This window comes from Vidua macroura, chromosome 4 (assembly GCF_024509145.1).
Source record: "Vidua macroura isolate BioBank_ID:100142 chromosome 4, ASM2450914v1, whole genome shotgun sequence".
Classification (NCBI taxonomy): domain Eukaryota; kingdom Metazoa; phylum Chordata; class Aves; order Passeriformes; family Viduidae; genus Vidua; species Vidua macroura.
Genome location: NC_071574.1, coordinates 21,908,624 through 21,926,349, shown reverse-complemented (window position 1 = coordinate 21,926,349; position 17,726 = coordinate 21,908,624). Strand labels below are relative to the sequence as shown.

The 17,726-nt window shown below is 39.7% G+C and overlaps 1 protein-coding gene across 2 annotated transcripts in view; it reads right to left on the bottom strand.

Annotated features, from left to right (window-relative positions):
• The window catches only part of GRID2 (glutamate ionotropic receptor delta type subunit 2), a 671,741-nt gene that overhangs the window by 79,590 nt on the left and 574,425 nt on the right, over window positions 1-17,726 (bottom strand). For both annotated transcript variants that reach the window (XM_053976464.1, XM_053976465.1), the window contains one exon: window positions 12,412-12,607. In XM_053976464.1, coding sequence (XP_053832439.1) covers window positions 12,412-12,607 — 196 coding nt within the window. The remainder of the gene's footprint in view (window positions 1-12,411; window positions 12,608-17,726) is intronic.

Here is a 17,726-nt window from a genome sequence, read left to right as displayed (position 1 = left end):
CATGTTTTGCTTTGATGGCTTTTGTGGCTTTCTCTTTACTTATTAAACTGCCTTTATCTCAAGCCATGAGTTTTCTCACTTTTACTCTGCTGATTCTCTCCCTCATCCTGAAATGAGGGGGAAGTGACAGAGTGGCTGTGTGGGGCTGTGATGCCGGCTTGGTGTTAAACCGTGGCTGCATTACAAGGAAGTCCTGCTCTGAGGTCAGAGAGATAAAGCAACACAATCTTCCACCCTTTGATTGATGCTATGACTAGAACCCTTACAGACTTTTCTAACACAGCTGCTTATCTACTAGGTTTTTCATTACAGATGCATTGTGTTTTTCACCCATCTTGATACAGCCCCTGGGATTGATATCTCTCCCTCTCTTACATTCAGCGGGGAATGGGGTCTGTTTTATTTGATTAGATAGCCCTTCTGCAAACAGCCATAAACACCAATCAGCTCCCATGCAGCAGGAAAGCTTTAGAACTGGGAATAGTAAACAATTCTCTCCTGCCATTGTAATTCAGGAAGGGAGTTGTGCAGCCTATCTAGAGCAGTTATTTCATGCAAAAGAATAGAAGAATGATATGTCATTACAGCCTGGTTAAAATGCTTCTTAAAATACTCCACATAGCACTTTAATTCTCTCCTCCCATAGCTCAGCTCTCGAAAAGAAACTCATTTATTGTAGTCACATTTTCAAACTGGACAACTCTGCCACCTAATTCAAATGCAAGGAGACACAAACTGCTTGATGGCAATTTAACTAAAGAGAATAAAGGTGGAAAAAACCCAATAATAACTACTCCTCAGCCTAAGGAAACATTCTGCTTATTTAACAGAAGTTTAGCTTTATATTTTTAGTTGACACACTTCAGGAAAGCCCACTTGCCTACCTGGCAATAAGGATGGAAAAGCAAAGCACCCCCAAGAGCCTCTGCTCACATCATGACACCAGACCGTGGTGCAGCCTGACAACTTATGCAGAGGAGACTTTCTGCTTACTGTAATTATCCTTTAAAGAATTAACCCTCTACATCCCAGCCTCAGGGTTTTGTTGGCATGAGTATGGTTTAATCCCACAAAAGTTCATAGGTTCTGGCACGCCTCTGAGGAATTACGTTTGTATAACTATCCAGTTTGACCACCTGATCTGCTTCAAACTGGTCCTCTTTCTCCTCTCTCTCTCCTTAAACACAACATAATTTTTTTTTTCTTCTAACACTGTGAATAAATGAGTAAGTTGAATTGATTGAAATAAATCAATAAAATGATTTATTCCAACAAAATGCAGTCTTACCAGAATATTTCCCACTATATATATTGAAATGACTGTCAAAAAGCAGCCAGCACCAAAAGTCTGCTCGGTCTCTTGTCTCCCAGACCAGACCTGTTTTCAGATTAGATATTAGAGATCTCTCTGGCTGTAAAACTTCTATGTGCAATAGAAGTGCATACAGGTATTTAGAAGCACAGACCTGGAGTTTGTAAAACTACCACCATTTTGGGGATGCATAGGATTCCTCTTTTGTATTTGAAAAATTACACTTTTTTGGTTTTATTTCTCTCCATGGTATCTTAAACTCTCCTGTTTTGAGACTAGGATGACTTTAAGGGCAATCATCTGTTTTAATTATACCTTCTGATATCTTAGAGGCTTGATACCTAAACACTTTAGAGACCAGAAAGGTTGATTTCCCCAAGTATTCTGCTACTGCGTTTTAGTTTGCAATTTAATTTTCCTGCGCCATTCTTATTACTTCACTAGCATGTCATTGCTTACCAATATGTTTATTAATGTACTGACTATTCATGGATGATATTGAAAAAATTTGTTGTTGGAGCAGATGCAGGCTGTCCTCATCTATCCACTTTTTTCTTTTCTATGACTTCCAGCTGTAAGAGTTTTCGAAGGCAAAAATTCTGAATCATTTCATGAGGAGCTATTGTCTTACAGTGGAGACTTCCTACAAATCTACTCAATGCAATTGCTTTTGCTGGTCTCTGGAACAAACTTTTTGTTTGTTTAGTAACAAGTTGTTGAACAGAAATTACCTAAAGCTATCAAAACTGTTTTATGAATGACAGCTACAAAAACATGAGACAAGATCCCTCTGTTACCTCTTATGCTTCTCTCATGATTTTAGACTTGCAGCCTCACAAAGTCATGCTTTAAGGCTGGAACATAGGCTGGATGTATAAAATGCACTCTCTCATTATTTCCATTCGTGTCTCTTTTCTGTTGAATATATCCTTTAAACAACCTGACATTCAATCCCGGCATTTGCATTTGTTAATGCATCACAGAGTATTTGGGCATTATTAAAAGATGTTAATACACAAAAATGATAGCTGGAAACATTTAAGCAAGAAAGCAAACACACAACCAAGTTCTGTGCCTGGAGCAAGAGTGTGCTCTCCTGCCTCCCATCTATTGATTATGAGACAGAGTCTGCATTTTCCCCTGTCTGTGTGTGAGACATCCCCAGAGCAGCCCACCATGCTAGGAGCCTGCAACTGGGCTTCAAAGTGACAGCTGGAGTTTGGGAATGCTTCATCTGATTGCAAATGGAAATTGTTGCACAGATCAACAGTGAAAAATTGTAAGCTGATGGAGATAACAAAGGGGATGTGTAACACTGTGGAGAGGTGAAAGGTGGAAAGAAGAAAGGAATTAGAGAGCTGGGGAAAAGTTGGAGTTGCTGTTATCCAAACAGAAGGGACAGAGGGTCAAAAAGCAGACAAATGAAAAAGTAAGAGGGAGGAAACCAAGTGAAGTGAGAATTCAGAAGGAAAAGAACAAGCAGAGGTTGATGGAGCTGTGTAGGAGTCTGTGTAGTCCCCAGACGCTCTCGGGAGGGTGGTGTTATTAATCTTCATCAACCCAGAAATGTTACAGAACCTCTGCAGGACAAGCACTAGGTTAATGGAGATAAAATGGAGAAATAAGAGCTCACAGGACGAGAATAACAGGTGCCTGATAACTTGCATGTCCCCTGTAGCCAAACAAGAGTGCTCCAAATGCCAAACTACTCTTCTTTGTCAGGCATCTTCTTTGTCAGGATAACAAGAATGCAAAATGATGTAGCAATTTTTGACAGAAATTTTCCACTGATGCTTTTTAAAAAAGGATTTGGAACTAGATTTAGTCACAAAAGAAAATGCGTGGTTGTTAAACTGCACAAATTCAAATCTTTTGTCGCCCTCCCATAGGAAAATGTCTGCAAGAGGTGACCTGAAGAAGTAAAAGAATAACTTCAAGTTATTTTTTGCTCATCCCAAGCTGTGCTTCCCTACAGATTGCACAGACACGACCCATATCTGATGTGATCAGACTAGGAAAACATGTCTGGGAGTTTGTAACTTCCTTCAGGAGTCCCTCTGGTTTAATAAAAAGCAATGCACATGCTGCTCAAAAACCCAAAGAAGGGAATATCCCTCCACAAGCTGCTGACACACAGGAGGAGGTTCACTGCACTGAGGCACCTCAGCACAGCTTGCTCATCCCTCATCATATAGTTTTTGGTCACAACGTTTTTTGCCGAGGCAATGCCACAGATTGAAGAGCCTGGGAAGGTAGCATATAAAATTCTAGCAACAGCATTAGAGGTAGATTTATGGGTTGGAAAAAGTTACAAACATTTATTATCTAGCAAAAGTTTCCTTGCATTGCTTTTTCATTATATATATCCAGCATGTTTTCACTGTAAGATGCCACACCAGAACCATTATCACTCCAGCAGCAGGGCCCAAATAACCACTGAAACCTTCCTGAACTGACCCCTCAGTGTCTTTCTGCCCCAAAGAATCTGTATCTTCCAAACCCTCCCTGGCTCCTGCAGCAGATAAACTTTGTTTTTTATTGAGAGAGCAACATGCAGCAGAACTTCCATTTTGCTACAAATATATCTGTGCCGACATTTCCATTCTCATACTCTTTAATAAATCCTGTGTGTTACTCAGGAGAGGGTTTGTAACAGCACCCAGGAGAGCTGTTTCTCTTTCAAACCTCTCCTGTGCTAATGCATAATAAATGCACTGATCACCTACTAAATACTCACAAACCTTTTCTTTTACAGAATATGACAACAGCATTGCTCTGTTGCATGTAAATATGCACAAACTAAGCTACTGATTTGTAGTGGTGGCTTCAGCATCCTTTTCTGTTTATACCATCCTTTCTAACAGATGCCTCCCTAACAGAGTGTGACCAGCTCAGAAAAATTAGGCAATAAATAATACTAGCAAAAAAAATTCCTGTGAGCATAATCCTGACATGCTCTTGCTCAGCTTTTACAACCACTGACTGAAAATGCACCCTTTTTCTTAAATTATTTCCTAATTGTCAGTTTTCTTACTCCCTGATACCTTCCAAAATTTTTTATCCCATAAAAATCCCAGCTTCAAGACAGAACTCAGAATTTCTACAATTAATCACCTGCCAGTGCAAATGAAAGTAGCGTTCATGCTGCTTAGTTATTCAGAAATTTAAAGTATGCTATATATAATGCTTGGGATTGTGGTATCCAGATGTCATAGGGCCATAGAAACAAATGCCGGACATACCAGCCTGGCAGCAATTCCCAAAGTGCTCAGCACCAGGAAAAGGCACCAAAAGATAAAAAGTCCTCACACAGGAAGCCACAAGCAGTTACTCCACATGTGGTGGTCAAGGTACATTCACCATTAGAGTGTAGTGTTCCCACCTTCCCTATCAGACACACCCGAAGTTCTCCAGAAATAGCAAAAAACCCAACCAACCAACAACAAAATCAAAAAACCCCAAACTCCTATTCCTTATCTCAACAGCTGGAGACTGGGGGCTATTTCACACACAATTAGTTCTACTGACACACAAAAAGTTCTACTTTTTGCACGTGCCTGAGGGTTATTTTAGACCAAATGGCTGACAGTGCACCCTGGCCTGATAGTAGCAGCTGCCCCTACACTCCTACAGAGCTGTGCTCCTGCCATCAGGATGCACTCTGGACATTTTGCTTGAGTCCATCTTAATTAGTCCACTTCTACATAAGAAAAACATCAAGTGAAATCTCCACTCACAAAGGAATCAGTTTTCCTCTCTGTACTGTTTTGCCCTATAAAAAAATGACTACAGGGTTAGACACAGGCTAAGGTGTGAAGTACTGAGCTGTGCATTTGGCCATCAGGATGAAGGATGGGGCCCACTCCCCCATCCCATGCTCAAAGGGCTTGTCATCTATCCTTTCTCCAGCTGAAAAGTCTGGACTCAGCTCTCTGCAAAATGCAATTCTACAAGACTGAAGCAAAATTAGCTCCTCAGAGTATATTTTGCTGTTTCTTATTTTTATTGGCATTTCTAGTCATGGAATATGATCTTAGTTTGGTAGATACTCTACAAAATAAGCCACCAAGAAAAATATGTTGCCATCTTAGGCATTCCTGACCACTCTCTAGAGAAGAAAATTGCCTGTCTACAACAGCAAAGAAAAGAAACTTGGACACCTAAATTAGATACCTCAAGTTATATGTGATGAGGGTATATTTATAGCCATTGACAGATCAAGGTGAAGCAAGGTTTCAAGAGAGAATTATCTTTGAACAGAAGATGGGATTTATCTGTGGGGAAAGCCCTAAATAACCAAGTTTTTAGGCAAACAAGTATCTGAAAACAAGCAGAAAACCTCGAGGTTAGAAAACTGCCTCTGAAATTAATGCAATGATGTTGCTGTTAATCAGTGAGAACATTCAAAAGAAAAATGTAGCTGGCACCATTGAATCTGGAGAAATTGAGAAATAACAAGAAGCAATTGCCCAATAAAATCTATAAAATCTTATTTTCATCCTGTTTTTTTTTTTTTTTTTTTTTTTTTTTTTTTTTTTTTTTTTTTTAATATATTGTATCAGACTGTTAAGAACTTTAGTTCTCAGGCTCATCTTTTCAAGTTAGGCTGTAACTTTCCTTTGAGGATGAGGGCTGAAACATCCAGCACAGAGAGGTTGTTTTTTAAGAAATACTGTTCATCTGATAATGGTGGTGTTCATTAATTTAGTTAATTCTGGGGTACAGCAGTTCTTTGGTTTCCCCCACATCCCATCTATGCCAGTATTTAGATGGTTATTGTGTGTGTTCCTCTCTCCCCTCTGATTTGGCAGCTATAAAATAAACCAAAGGGAGGGAAAGAGTATAAAGAAGCAACAAAACAGAGCTGCTCAGCTGATGGGTAGTGATCATAGCACACCAGAGACCTGGTTGTCAAGGTTTTTGTTACTGTAATAACAAAGGGGAGCATTAAGGAGTTTGAAGGAAAGACATGACTACTGTCTTGAGGGAAAACATACCTTACAGAAGGGTCCTTAGAGAAAGCATAAAGATACTTTGCTTGAAAAAGGAGTTGCACTGGAAGCCCACACAAATGATTTCCAATTCAGAAATGAGAAGGCTGCAGGGAGAATCAGAATTCACCATGAAAGGCCTTGAAAGTCAAGGCAACTTCTTTTTTTTTTTTTTTTTTTTTTTTTTTTTTTTTTTTTTTTTCTTTTTTTTTCTTTTTTAAACCCAGGAGCATTTTCAGTGGAACTCAATGCAAAAAGAATTCTTTATGGAGACCTCAGGAAATAACAATGGAAACTACTGAAGTGACAGGCTGGAGGTCGTATGGGTAAATCATAGACCTGGTGTGGAAAGTAAATTGGCAAGACTTAATTAGAGACATCAGCAATAGAAAAAAAAAATAAGATGATCAAGTCAGCTTCTGTAGACTTTAGGTTGAACCAAGTTAGTGGTCAGACATGAACAGACAACAGAGGAAAACACACAAATTTTATTCAGATGGAAGAAGCTCAGCTCAGTTCAAGAGAAATGAAACTTCAAGTTGTCTCCGTGGAGCCAATTTGTTTGGACTTAAGGGACAGGGATAAGCTACAGATAGAAAAGACTATGGTCCTGGATGCAGGATGGCCCACAAAAATTTCTGAACAGCTCTGGAAAATTCTCCAAAAATCTGAGAGATGATAGAGCAAGCAAAGACAGTCTACCTTCGTTCTACATGGAAGGTAGAATTCTACATGGCACAGCACCACAGCAGGACAGCAGTCAGTGACATTGGAGGTTGTTGAAGTGACTTGGACATACACAGACTGACCTTTGAACAAAAGTCAGGAGTAACTTGGGCAGCATTTCAGGGAGAGCAAAAGGATGAAGTACATTCAGTAGCATGTAAGATGAAACAGAAGAACATGAACTCAGCTAAACCTTCCAGAAAACTTTGGAGACAAAGGAATACAGCAAGAATTGGCTTGCTTTGTGGCTGAATGAACACATGTCCATGTAGATCCATTTCTTGATATGTAGGCTAACTCAAATTTTGACTTACCCATTCTTTTGAATAAAGTCCAACTCTGCATAAAATAACTTTTACAGGTGTTCTACTCTAGATAAAACCTGTTAAAACTTTCCAGAAAGTCAAAGTTAGATCAGACTTTATTATATGCTCAGAAGTGTTGGTGAGGGAGAGCAAGCCTTTTGTTAAACATACCCTGAATTCTGAGAAAATGTGGTGGTAGGAAAAGTTTTGCTTTTAGTTTTTAAAGCTATGCACAGAATCTGCTCCATGCTCTGTTAACTGTCACAGACCAGTTATTGTACTTCTCAAACACACTGAGCTCACCCAGATAACTATTGGCCTTTTGATAATGCCTGAAAGTAATACCACACTGTGTTTGTAGAGCTTTCTGGTCAGGATTCTAATTTTTATCACTGCTGTAAGTTTTTTAAAGCCCCAGATATGGTAGTAAAGATACACAGAATTATAGGAAAAAAAAATAAAGACAGACCATCCATGATAATACAGAGTAAGGGCAGTCAGTGCCTTTCATACTGCAAGGCACCCATCAACTCTAAATAATGAACTGTGTAGGAGATAGTAATTGCAAAATAGACCAACTGCACCTTCAGCTGTGGGACTGAACACATCAAAGTCTTAGAGGTACTTGTCAATCTTATTACTCATAGAGCAGACACAGAACATCTCATCTGATCAAGAAGCATCAGTTCCAGAGGCAGAATCAGGGAACTGGTGTCTGGGTTGATAATTAACTTTCTAACCAACAGCTGCATAGTGCAGCTGATTGCCCGCTTGTGAATTGAGATATACTGGAGAACTGTCCTAGCATTTTTATATGCTCTCACCTCTTCTGCTTCCTATCCCTTTCTTAGCCATTGCCAAACTGGTGAGTCATGGTGCACATCCAGTATCCCAAAAGTCTGTCGTGGTTCTCTTTTCAGTATTTTTTTTTTTTTTTTTTTTTTTTGAGATTTTTTTTTTTAATTGGGTTACTCCATGGCCAGAAATGTTGACAACAAAGATGTGTGGACTACCATACATGAACAGGATAATTAATTAATTCAGGAGAGGTTTTGGCCCATGAAGATAAGTCTTCATGATGTTGCTACTGCTGTAAACAAATTAAACATATCCATGGTCAGTTATTAACAATTTGTTCTAGCACAGAATTGCAAATTGTTATTACCTCTTTCTTTCCCATACAAATAACATTAGCAGAGCTTTGTTATGGTCTATTCATAAATATTTTTACTATTACATTATTTTCAGGAGGGTCAAAGTGCCATCCACAGTGTCCAGGGAAAACAAACGGACTCGCGTGCTTTCACTTGCAATTAGGATCACAAGAAAATCCAGATCTCGTGAACAAATTCCTTTTGATACTGTGAGCAAGTCAAAAAGGAAGTACTTTGAGCCTACAAGGAGTTTCTCTTAATGCACCATCCAGAAGCATTTTTTCACCTGACAATAATTCACAAGTTTCCTAGCAGCTAAATATTTCACAGATAGAGTTAAATAGACAGAAGAGGTTTCAAACACATTCAGATTCTGCCTGGGAAAGGAATTTTCCATTCTGTTCTACTGAGAAAAATGAAGATGCTGTAGGCTATGGTATCATGTTCAGAGGAACAAGGTGGGTAGGATAGGGCATTAGGCACTATTATACTCCAGGGAAGAAAGAGCAGACAGGGGCACAATAGAAGTGCTTCATTATATTTTAAATGGGAATAGTTCCAAGGATAGGAAAGCCTGTGGTGCTTGTAAAGGATTAAGCGGGGTAATGTGCTTTTTAAGAAGACATAAAGAGGTATGTAATGTGATATCTTTAAGCCTAAATGATTTTTCTTGGAGTCCTCAATGAATGTTTAAGCAGGCATGACTTGGGCCTCTGTAAATCCTCTCTGAATAAATAACTTCCACAAAAATAGAGATTCCTAGGACAGAATGAGATGCATATTTCATAACCTATGCAAAAAAAGGAAAATCAATTTGAGACACAAGAAACAGTTAGGAATAATAAAGAAAAAGCGAAGATAAAAGTGAATATTCTCCAGGATAATCCAGGCTTATATAAAAATATAGCTACCTCCCCATCCATTTTGATTTGACAGTGCAGGAAGACAAACAACTGAGTGCTTCCCTATCTTATATTCAGACCTTCAAAAGCTTTTTGCTATCTTTTGAGAAAAGAAGAGACAATAAGTGGAAGAAAATATCTAAAGTGCCTGTGCTTTTCAGGCTGTCTCCTGTTTGAGGTATTTAAAACTGCTCTCTCTTCAGGGTAAATCTATCCAGATGCTCTCTAGCTGGACCTGTGGTATTTATAGCTGTTCCCTATGGATGGAACAGGAGCACACACGGTGATATGTATGCACCTGATTTATCAGAGGAACAGGACCAATAAATATCAAAACCCGAAAACTTACAATGGCATGATCTTCCCATCTTGTTTCTCTTGTCTGCCCTGCACTCCTGCCAGGAAAATCAGGTCAAAGCAGCAGAATGCCTGACTTAAAGTGGGACTGTGCAATCACTGTCATTGGGCTGTATTGTATTTGCACTCACACAGGCGCCACTCCCCACAAAGACACTGGTACAGCAAGCAGGCAGTCCTGCTGAGTGAGAGGGGTGAGGTGCTGAGTGAGTCTCTCCTCTTCCTCCTGTTTATATATACATTAGCATTAGACTGCTACTTTCCTCACAATAGAATAGTGCCAACTCCACCGGAGCTGTCAAGATAAAAGCAAGACAAAACTAAAGAACTTCTAGGATTTTACAAAAATATTTTGGGAAGCGTCTTCTGTGAAGGCTCTTTTAACCTCATTTAACCTCTGAGGTGGTGCAGCAAGGCATGCTGTTAAAGATGGGAGTGTCCACTGCATCTCTGCACACCTGTCTCCCGTGGTGGCCCCTCCTATCCCAATCCCTTCACGGTCATTAATCAGCTGAGGGAGAGTTCCCTTTCCCTGTACCTGTTTGGAGCACTCATTAAGTCTCTGCTGTCTCACTTGGCACTTCAGGAAGGTTTGCTGAGGTGATGCTCTCACAGAGCCTGGACAAACTGCTGCTCAGTCACACTTTAGTGCTGATGAATGGGAGAACCAAAACGAGGCACAGAGGAAGACCTGTTGGTCTATATTGCCCAGTGTTATAATCAGGTTAATATCTCTGATATGGCCAGTTAAATTCATTAAAGACCCTAAAGAGCATTATGAAGCATATAAATAGGCCAAGGGGACCCATTAATTCTTTCTGAAATGTTTTCATTTTTTGCAATGTGTTACAGAGATTATAACTCTGCCTTTTATCAGATACTTTTAAAAATACTAGTTTTCCTTGCCTAAGATTATCTTTTAACAGCACTTTCTTCATACAGCTTTCTTCCCATGCAGGCCAACTACAACTTCCCAAAAGCTTCTGGTGAAATAATCTTTTTCGGTGTAATTTCTTCCTGTAAATTGAAGGAAGGAGAGAAATTGTGCACCCACAGGTAGATGTGTATGTTTATTAGAATCAGACCTAAGACCTCTGGCTTTTTAAAACTGGAGGCTGGTTGGCTTGCTCACTTGACACAACTTAGTTTTTCGACATCATAATTTGCCTGTTCCTGGGAAGAAAAAGTATGGGAAATTAAGAACTTGGATGTTTCTGGTTTTGTAGGCTTTAGGACAGCAACTCCCATGTTTCTAAGAATGAAAACTCAATGACTGTAATCTGGAATTACCTGCCAGCAGGATATACCATTTGTTTGGTTTTTCAAGCTAAAAGCTGTTAGCGAGCACAGCTGTGTTTGATGTACTCTGGTTTTTTGATCCTTCTGAAACTCATTTTAAAACTTGGAAAGGGAAACCAGAAGAAGGGAAGGTTCTTGGTTTTGGGTCTTTTATATATATATATAAAATACAAAAGGCAAATCCCAGCTTTATCAGTCTCTTACAAACTGAGCTAAAATATGTTCTCCAAAAAAAAGCAATTTCCTCTAGCCAATAAGTCTTCAGACCTTTTTTTCTTGCTCTTTCAGCTTATGACTTTATCTGAAAGGGTTTCAAAAGTGCAGTTCCCCAGGACCTCTCCTGCCTCTGTTTTTTATGCTCTTTAGTCCTTCAGAGGAGAAAATATGATCTTGGTTATCCAGATCCTGGATTGGGGATTTTAAAAACTCCAAATAATCTTTGTTATTTTTTAGTTCTTCTGTTATCAAGAGCTCACCAGTGATTTCATCATTCTTCTTAACATACTCCTTTCTCTTGTTACTACCTAGAGTGAGAACATCAGAAATGTCAGGTTTTCCTGGCCAATGGATTTTGGTGGAGACAAAAAAACAGAGTTCATCTGGATTGTCAGAAGTCTCTAAATCGAGATTGTAACAATGTGAACACACAATTAATGGATACTTTCTGTAAGAAATCATCACATATTGAAGTTTAGAATAAAGTCAGCAAAATATTATATTTCTTTGATTTGATTTAGAAGTCTGAATACAAAGATACAATGCTAGGGGAAAAGCTTGTATACAGTCACTCATCAACTTACATTGACTCTTAAACAGACTCCTTTCACGGGCTGGTGTTTCTTTAAAAGCTGCAGGTGTCAGACAGAATTTGGGAGGGAACTACTGCATTCACAAATGTGCCTACAAAAAGCTCTCAAAGTGTTTTTCCACTGCCAAACCAAATACAGGATGTGTTTGTGAGATTTTTTAAAGTCAAATCATCCATTCCTGCCTTTGTCTCTCAAAACAAATGTGACCCAGAGCTACAACAGAAAGCCAGGATTTTCAGTGTCAGGAGACTACAAAAAAAGATAATCAATGTCTTGTATTCTAGGGTTCTGAGTCCAGTGTTCCTATTCCCATTTTGCACCCTTACAAATGCAGCCATCTCCTATAAAAACACCTGTAAATACTTTTTGGAGCAAACAGTCACGGTACTTACATATTAAAAGGATATTCAACGCCACAAACCAGAGAAGTCCCAATCCTCCGTGCCAGTGCAGTGGGCTTTCAGGAATTGATTAAAGGCATGATTGCAACAGCTAAGCAAACGTGGTGCAACACAGAGCATCTCCAATGGGAAGCATAAAGGAAGGGTGCCAGTACCTTCTGAATGCCTGCAGTGGACTCCAGGACATTGTTCTCGGAGCCGTTGCTCCTGTTGATCATGCGCCACATCTGGGAATACATGCTGTCCCTCTCGAAGGGGTTCATCCCTTTCACCCGCACGTGCTCGTACACTGCCGAGTCCAGGACAGTGCCGTAAGGAATGTCTGTCTGCCTCGAGAGATCCTGGAGAGACCTTAATTGTTGGGGAAGAAAAAGACACATGGGAGGCTTTAAGCCACTTTTTCAAGAAGAAGGAGCTCCAAAGGGCAACACAGAGGAAGACACAACACCAGGTGGCACAACATTTTCTTCTGTTGAGCTTGTCTTCCTATTTTTTTATGACTTAAGACACAAAGAGCAATATGAAGAGAAAGGAAGTGGTGGTAAAAGTGAAAATGGATTAAAAAAGAACAGAAGGGGCAAGAGGATGCTGGGAAATGCAAAGCTCCTTTGAGCAGGGGCAAGGGAGAGGCAGGGAGTGTTGGAATCAGAAGTTGGATACCTGCCTACAGCGCAAACACACACCCTACTGTGGGGAGCTGGTGGCAGCACCAGAACTCAGGAAGTCCAGCCCAGAGCACCTGGGCTGGGCAGGTCTGTGTGCTCCTGGGTTACACTGTGCAGGGCAGTTTGGTGGGGGTGTTCCTGCACTGAACTGTGTATCCATCTCATAGGTCACATCCTGCATTATTTTCAGCAATAAGAACATTTATGTTGTACTGTCATGAACTGCTTTTTCATTGTATTTTCATGTTATCACAGTTCATGTTATTTAGTCTAATAAATTTCTTCTGCTTTACATGTCTAGTCTTACCCTTCTGTATAAACCAAAAGAAGTAAACCATTTTAGAAGTTTCCAGAGCAGCCCAAATGGGGTTTGGTCAACCAAACTTGCTTTGAACTTAAAACTTGTATATCAGAACCATTTAAAGTTTCCTTACCACTTGGCTTTTATTTTCCTTTCCTCTACAATTGCTCTCCTGTACCTTTGATTCTTTAATGGCACTCATTAAAATTTCAAAGTAACTACTGCAATACGTCTACTGCTTAAAACCCATTACAGCTTTCCCAGCACAAATTAACTGTGTATAAACTGCACAAATCTAGTGGATGACACATAAGGACAATCAAGGAGCTCAATGCTGTCTTAAAGAAAGCAATAGCAAATTATAAAAGCTTATTGCAAATACAGAAAATGCAAACAGCAATGTAGGAAACTCGTCAAATTCCAAGCTGCATTTCTAAAAATGTAAATATGAAGGCTAGTGAAAATGGCCCTGTGGAGCGGGGGTTGGAAAAAATGAAATTCTTAGGTGTTGTGAGGATGGCACTGAAGAAAACAGTAATGACATTTCACAGGATTTGTATGCCATGAACAGAACAGAAAGCAGGAAAAGAAGAAATCAATAGAGATCAATGTCAGGAGTTTAGATGTTAGCAAAGTAAAAAAGAAATCCTTTGAAGTTTAGACATATGGGCTCAGAAAAACATTGACCTAGAGCTAAATTCTAGTCAGATAACATACAGTAATTATAAGGAAGGGATAAATGTAATTGCGAGGAGTAAATAACTAATGGTATTAAAAACCCTCAAATCATCTCACTTTCTCCAACAAAATTACATTCCTTTTACACAGGGATCCTGCAAAGAATCTGTACATATGTGGCATCATCCATGGTGAGATGCTACTTCCTGAAACCAAGTGTATTGGTATTCTACCAGAGGACCAAGACATGCCCTGTTCTATGAGGAAAAATATGAGACTCTGGCAGACTAAGGCATCAAGACAATAAGTACTGTGTTACTTATTGCAACTGAATAGTAAAAAAGAAATATAAATTGTCAAGTCCAGACAAACACCTATGAGTTCTGAAAGACTAAATATAAAATGGTTGATCTGTAAGCAAAAATGTGAAACCTCTTTACAGCCAGTGAGTGAAAGAATGCAATCAACTTCCTTTCAGTAAGTTTAATAAGCATACTGAAATAAGGATTAATACAATTTTAAAGGTCAGTCCTGAAGTCTAGACATAGATGCCAGGTAGGTTTTGCCAGGGAAAGCAAGTGAATCATCTATTGAAATCACACTTTGAAATTACTCAGAAACCCCTCAGAATTTCAAAAATAACTTCCTCTCACCAAACAATACACAGATGGTGGAAGCAGACGGACAATCTTCACAGGAGGAGTTTAGAAACATTTCCTAGCAGCTCTGAGTAGCAGTCAGAGTGGTTGCTCTCAAGGGATTTCAAGGGTAACAAGAGCAGCTTTTGCGGAACTAAAAGGCTGAACAAGGAGAGTGTGACCCTCTGCATGGGGACAGCAGTCACAGCTAGAGCTGAGGTACTCAGTGCCTGCATTGCCTCACTCTTCCTCACCAAGGTCTCCCAGGCCTTCATGCATACAGGCAGGCTTCAAGAAGGCAATGAACAATGAGCAGTAAGTTGTCAGGTAAATCCCAACCAGATGAGGCAGGGATTGATTGGGATCACTAGATCCACAGAAGTCAGAGTGTGCTGAGAAAGCTGGTCCATGTCCTTGCAAGGCCACCTGCTTTAATTTTTGCAAGGTGAAGGAGGCTAGGGGAGATCCCTTGCTATAGGAGAAAGAAAATATCCAGACAATTTTAAGAAAGTGAAAAAAGATGATTCAAGGAATTACTGCTGGTTGTCCAACCTCATGGAGTGAGTCCTCAGCACATTTCTGAGCACATGAAGGAAAAGCACACTACTGAGAACACTCAACATTGACTCACCAAAAGTAAGTCATGCCTGACAAATTTGGTTGCCTTCTACACTAAAATAACTTCATTTGTGGACAAGAATAGAGATATTGACATAATTTACCTTTAGCAAGGCAGCCTGCCTATCTGCCTGCCACAATATTTTTGTATCCAAAGGAGGTCTTTAGGTACAGCTGTGAGGGAAAGCAGATTTGATAAATTCCCAATTGGATTGTCATGCTCATGGCATACCTCACCTGCAGGCTGCTAACAGGTACCCCAGAGGTCTAACCTGAGACGTGTCTTCACCAGTGACTTCGAGGAGGTAAGCAAGTATCTTCCTGTCAAGTTTGCAGATGACATGACATGGAGGGACCTGCTCAAGCACAGGCTGAAGTTCAGATGGGCCTAGAAAGGCTGGAGCAATGGGGTGTGAAATTCAGCAAGGGCAAATACAAAGCTCTGTACCTGGGGATGAATAAAACCCTGCAACAACCAGGCTGAGCACAGCTCTGCAGAAAGGCACCCTGATAGGCAGCAGTGGACCTTGCTGAGAGCTTCTCTTTATTTTACCATTAGGCAAAGTGTTGTGCAAAGTGCTGACAGTCTGTCTATCTGTCAAAAGCATCACTGATGAAAGGCACTAGATAAATACAGTGCACTGTACTCATCCATTCTGCTCCTGCTGCTGCCGCCAGTACATTCCTGTAATCAACTGGCAGCAGTGCAATGAGCTGTCACAGGATGCATACTGCAATGTCCTGTAATTGTTATTTGTCATACTAGAAAAGTGTACCAAAAGTATTTATCCAGTCTCCAATTTCTAGTGACAACACTTAGTAAAATTGCAATCATTACTTTACAGGACTCTGTATAGCCATATCATTTCTAATAGAACAAGCAACAAAGCATTTTTTGGACATATTATTGTTAAGCAAGATATAATTGACAGGTGTAGCTGCTGCCACAAATCAGTTAAAAACAGCACAAAAGAAAAAGAGCTCCTGTGTATATCTTGTGGCTATAAAAGCAACTTTGTAATTTTCAGAAGGGCAAACCAGCACAAGACATGAGCTATTAGTCTTGGAGTGTACTACGGCCAGGTATGGGAAGCAAACAGGCTAAGAAGCAAGTGTGCTATCACACACAAAGGCACCACCAGCAGGGAAATAACAAGGAGAAGAATTATGTCAATGCCTTCAGGAAGGCATGTTGTAGCTACCACGTCTGGCATTAACTGGAGTCTGCAGTGCCTCACTATTAGATGTGCTATCCTGAAGTGCAGGATGCTTCTCAGCTGCCCTACTTGCATCTTTTCACAGTTGCAGGTGGGGCTCCATGCTGAGAAAATGATGACAAGAGGACAAAAGCAAGACAAATGTAAGTGTAAATTCTATGGATGGGCTAAATGCTGTTGTTGGCAGTAAACCCAAAGTTCTGGTTCACCTGACCATATGCTGAGGAGCAAGAAAGAAATTTGGGAGCCTTGGAGGTGTACATGTGCATATACTGCTGCATAGGCAAGTTGCAAATACAGCAAAGATCTATCACACATCAGTGACTCCCTCCTCTCTCACAAACATGTAAAATGGGATCATAATATATATGACCTCCTTCAGAAGCTGTTTGTTTAATAACCCACAACTCTGCCGACTGTTGCTGAGACACTCAACCTAGAAGGTACAACAAAACTAAGTACAGCAAAACAAAGAGAAATTACAAACTTTGAAAGAACTACTAGAATTATTAAACCATTGAGGTTCCTTTACAGCAGAAAGAACTCTTAAAACTGCTTTGCCTCCAGCCTGGTTTATAGGTTACACATTGGTTGGTGTACTTCTGCTCCTGGATTAAACAGCTCATTCTCTTTTCAGACAATTGCCTTTTGTGGACATGTAAATCCTCAGCCTCACTGTCCCCCAGTTTCACCACACAGCTGCCACACCAGATCTCAAAATGAGGAAAAAGCATTTGACAAGATAATTAATTCCTACAAGGGATACTTTGATGCCCAACTCCTGATTCCATTAACCACACTGAAATGTAATTTTTTGATAGTTCTCTGATGAACTATCTGCAAAGCAAAGCACTCATTAGCATGAGTAAGCAAATTATAATTTCACATTTTAAAACTTTTTTCTCTTTGAATTTCTAGTTTTGAAGCAATAAGGTAATGAATTATAAAAATTGTTAAAAAATATAAAAAAGCAGATGTATCTGAAAAAAATTGTTAAAAAATTAGATACCTTTAACTGAGTTTGAGTATACAAATACTGAGTTTGTATGCAGACAAATTCTACTTCTAGGCAAATGACCATGCAGTCAGATCATTCAGCTTAATTTTGTCTATCACTCATGCAGCATTGTGAGGAAAAATATTATATGTGGCCTTTATGGTAATTTTTTTTTCTCATTGCAGTTACTGGCATAACACCAATATGATCCTAAATTAACTAGGTGAATAGCTATAGGGCTATTCTGAGGAGGAACTGAATCATTTGAGGAAGAGTTATTAACAGATAGATGTGTTTTTCATTTGTTGATTTTGCTTAGTATTCTACACCTTAATCAGGCAGCAGTTGTCAGGTCA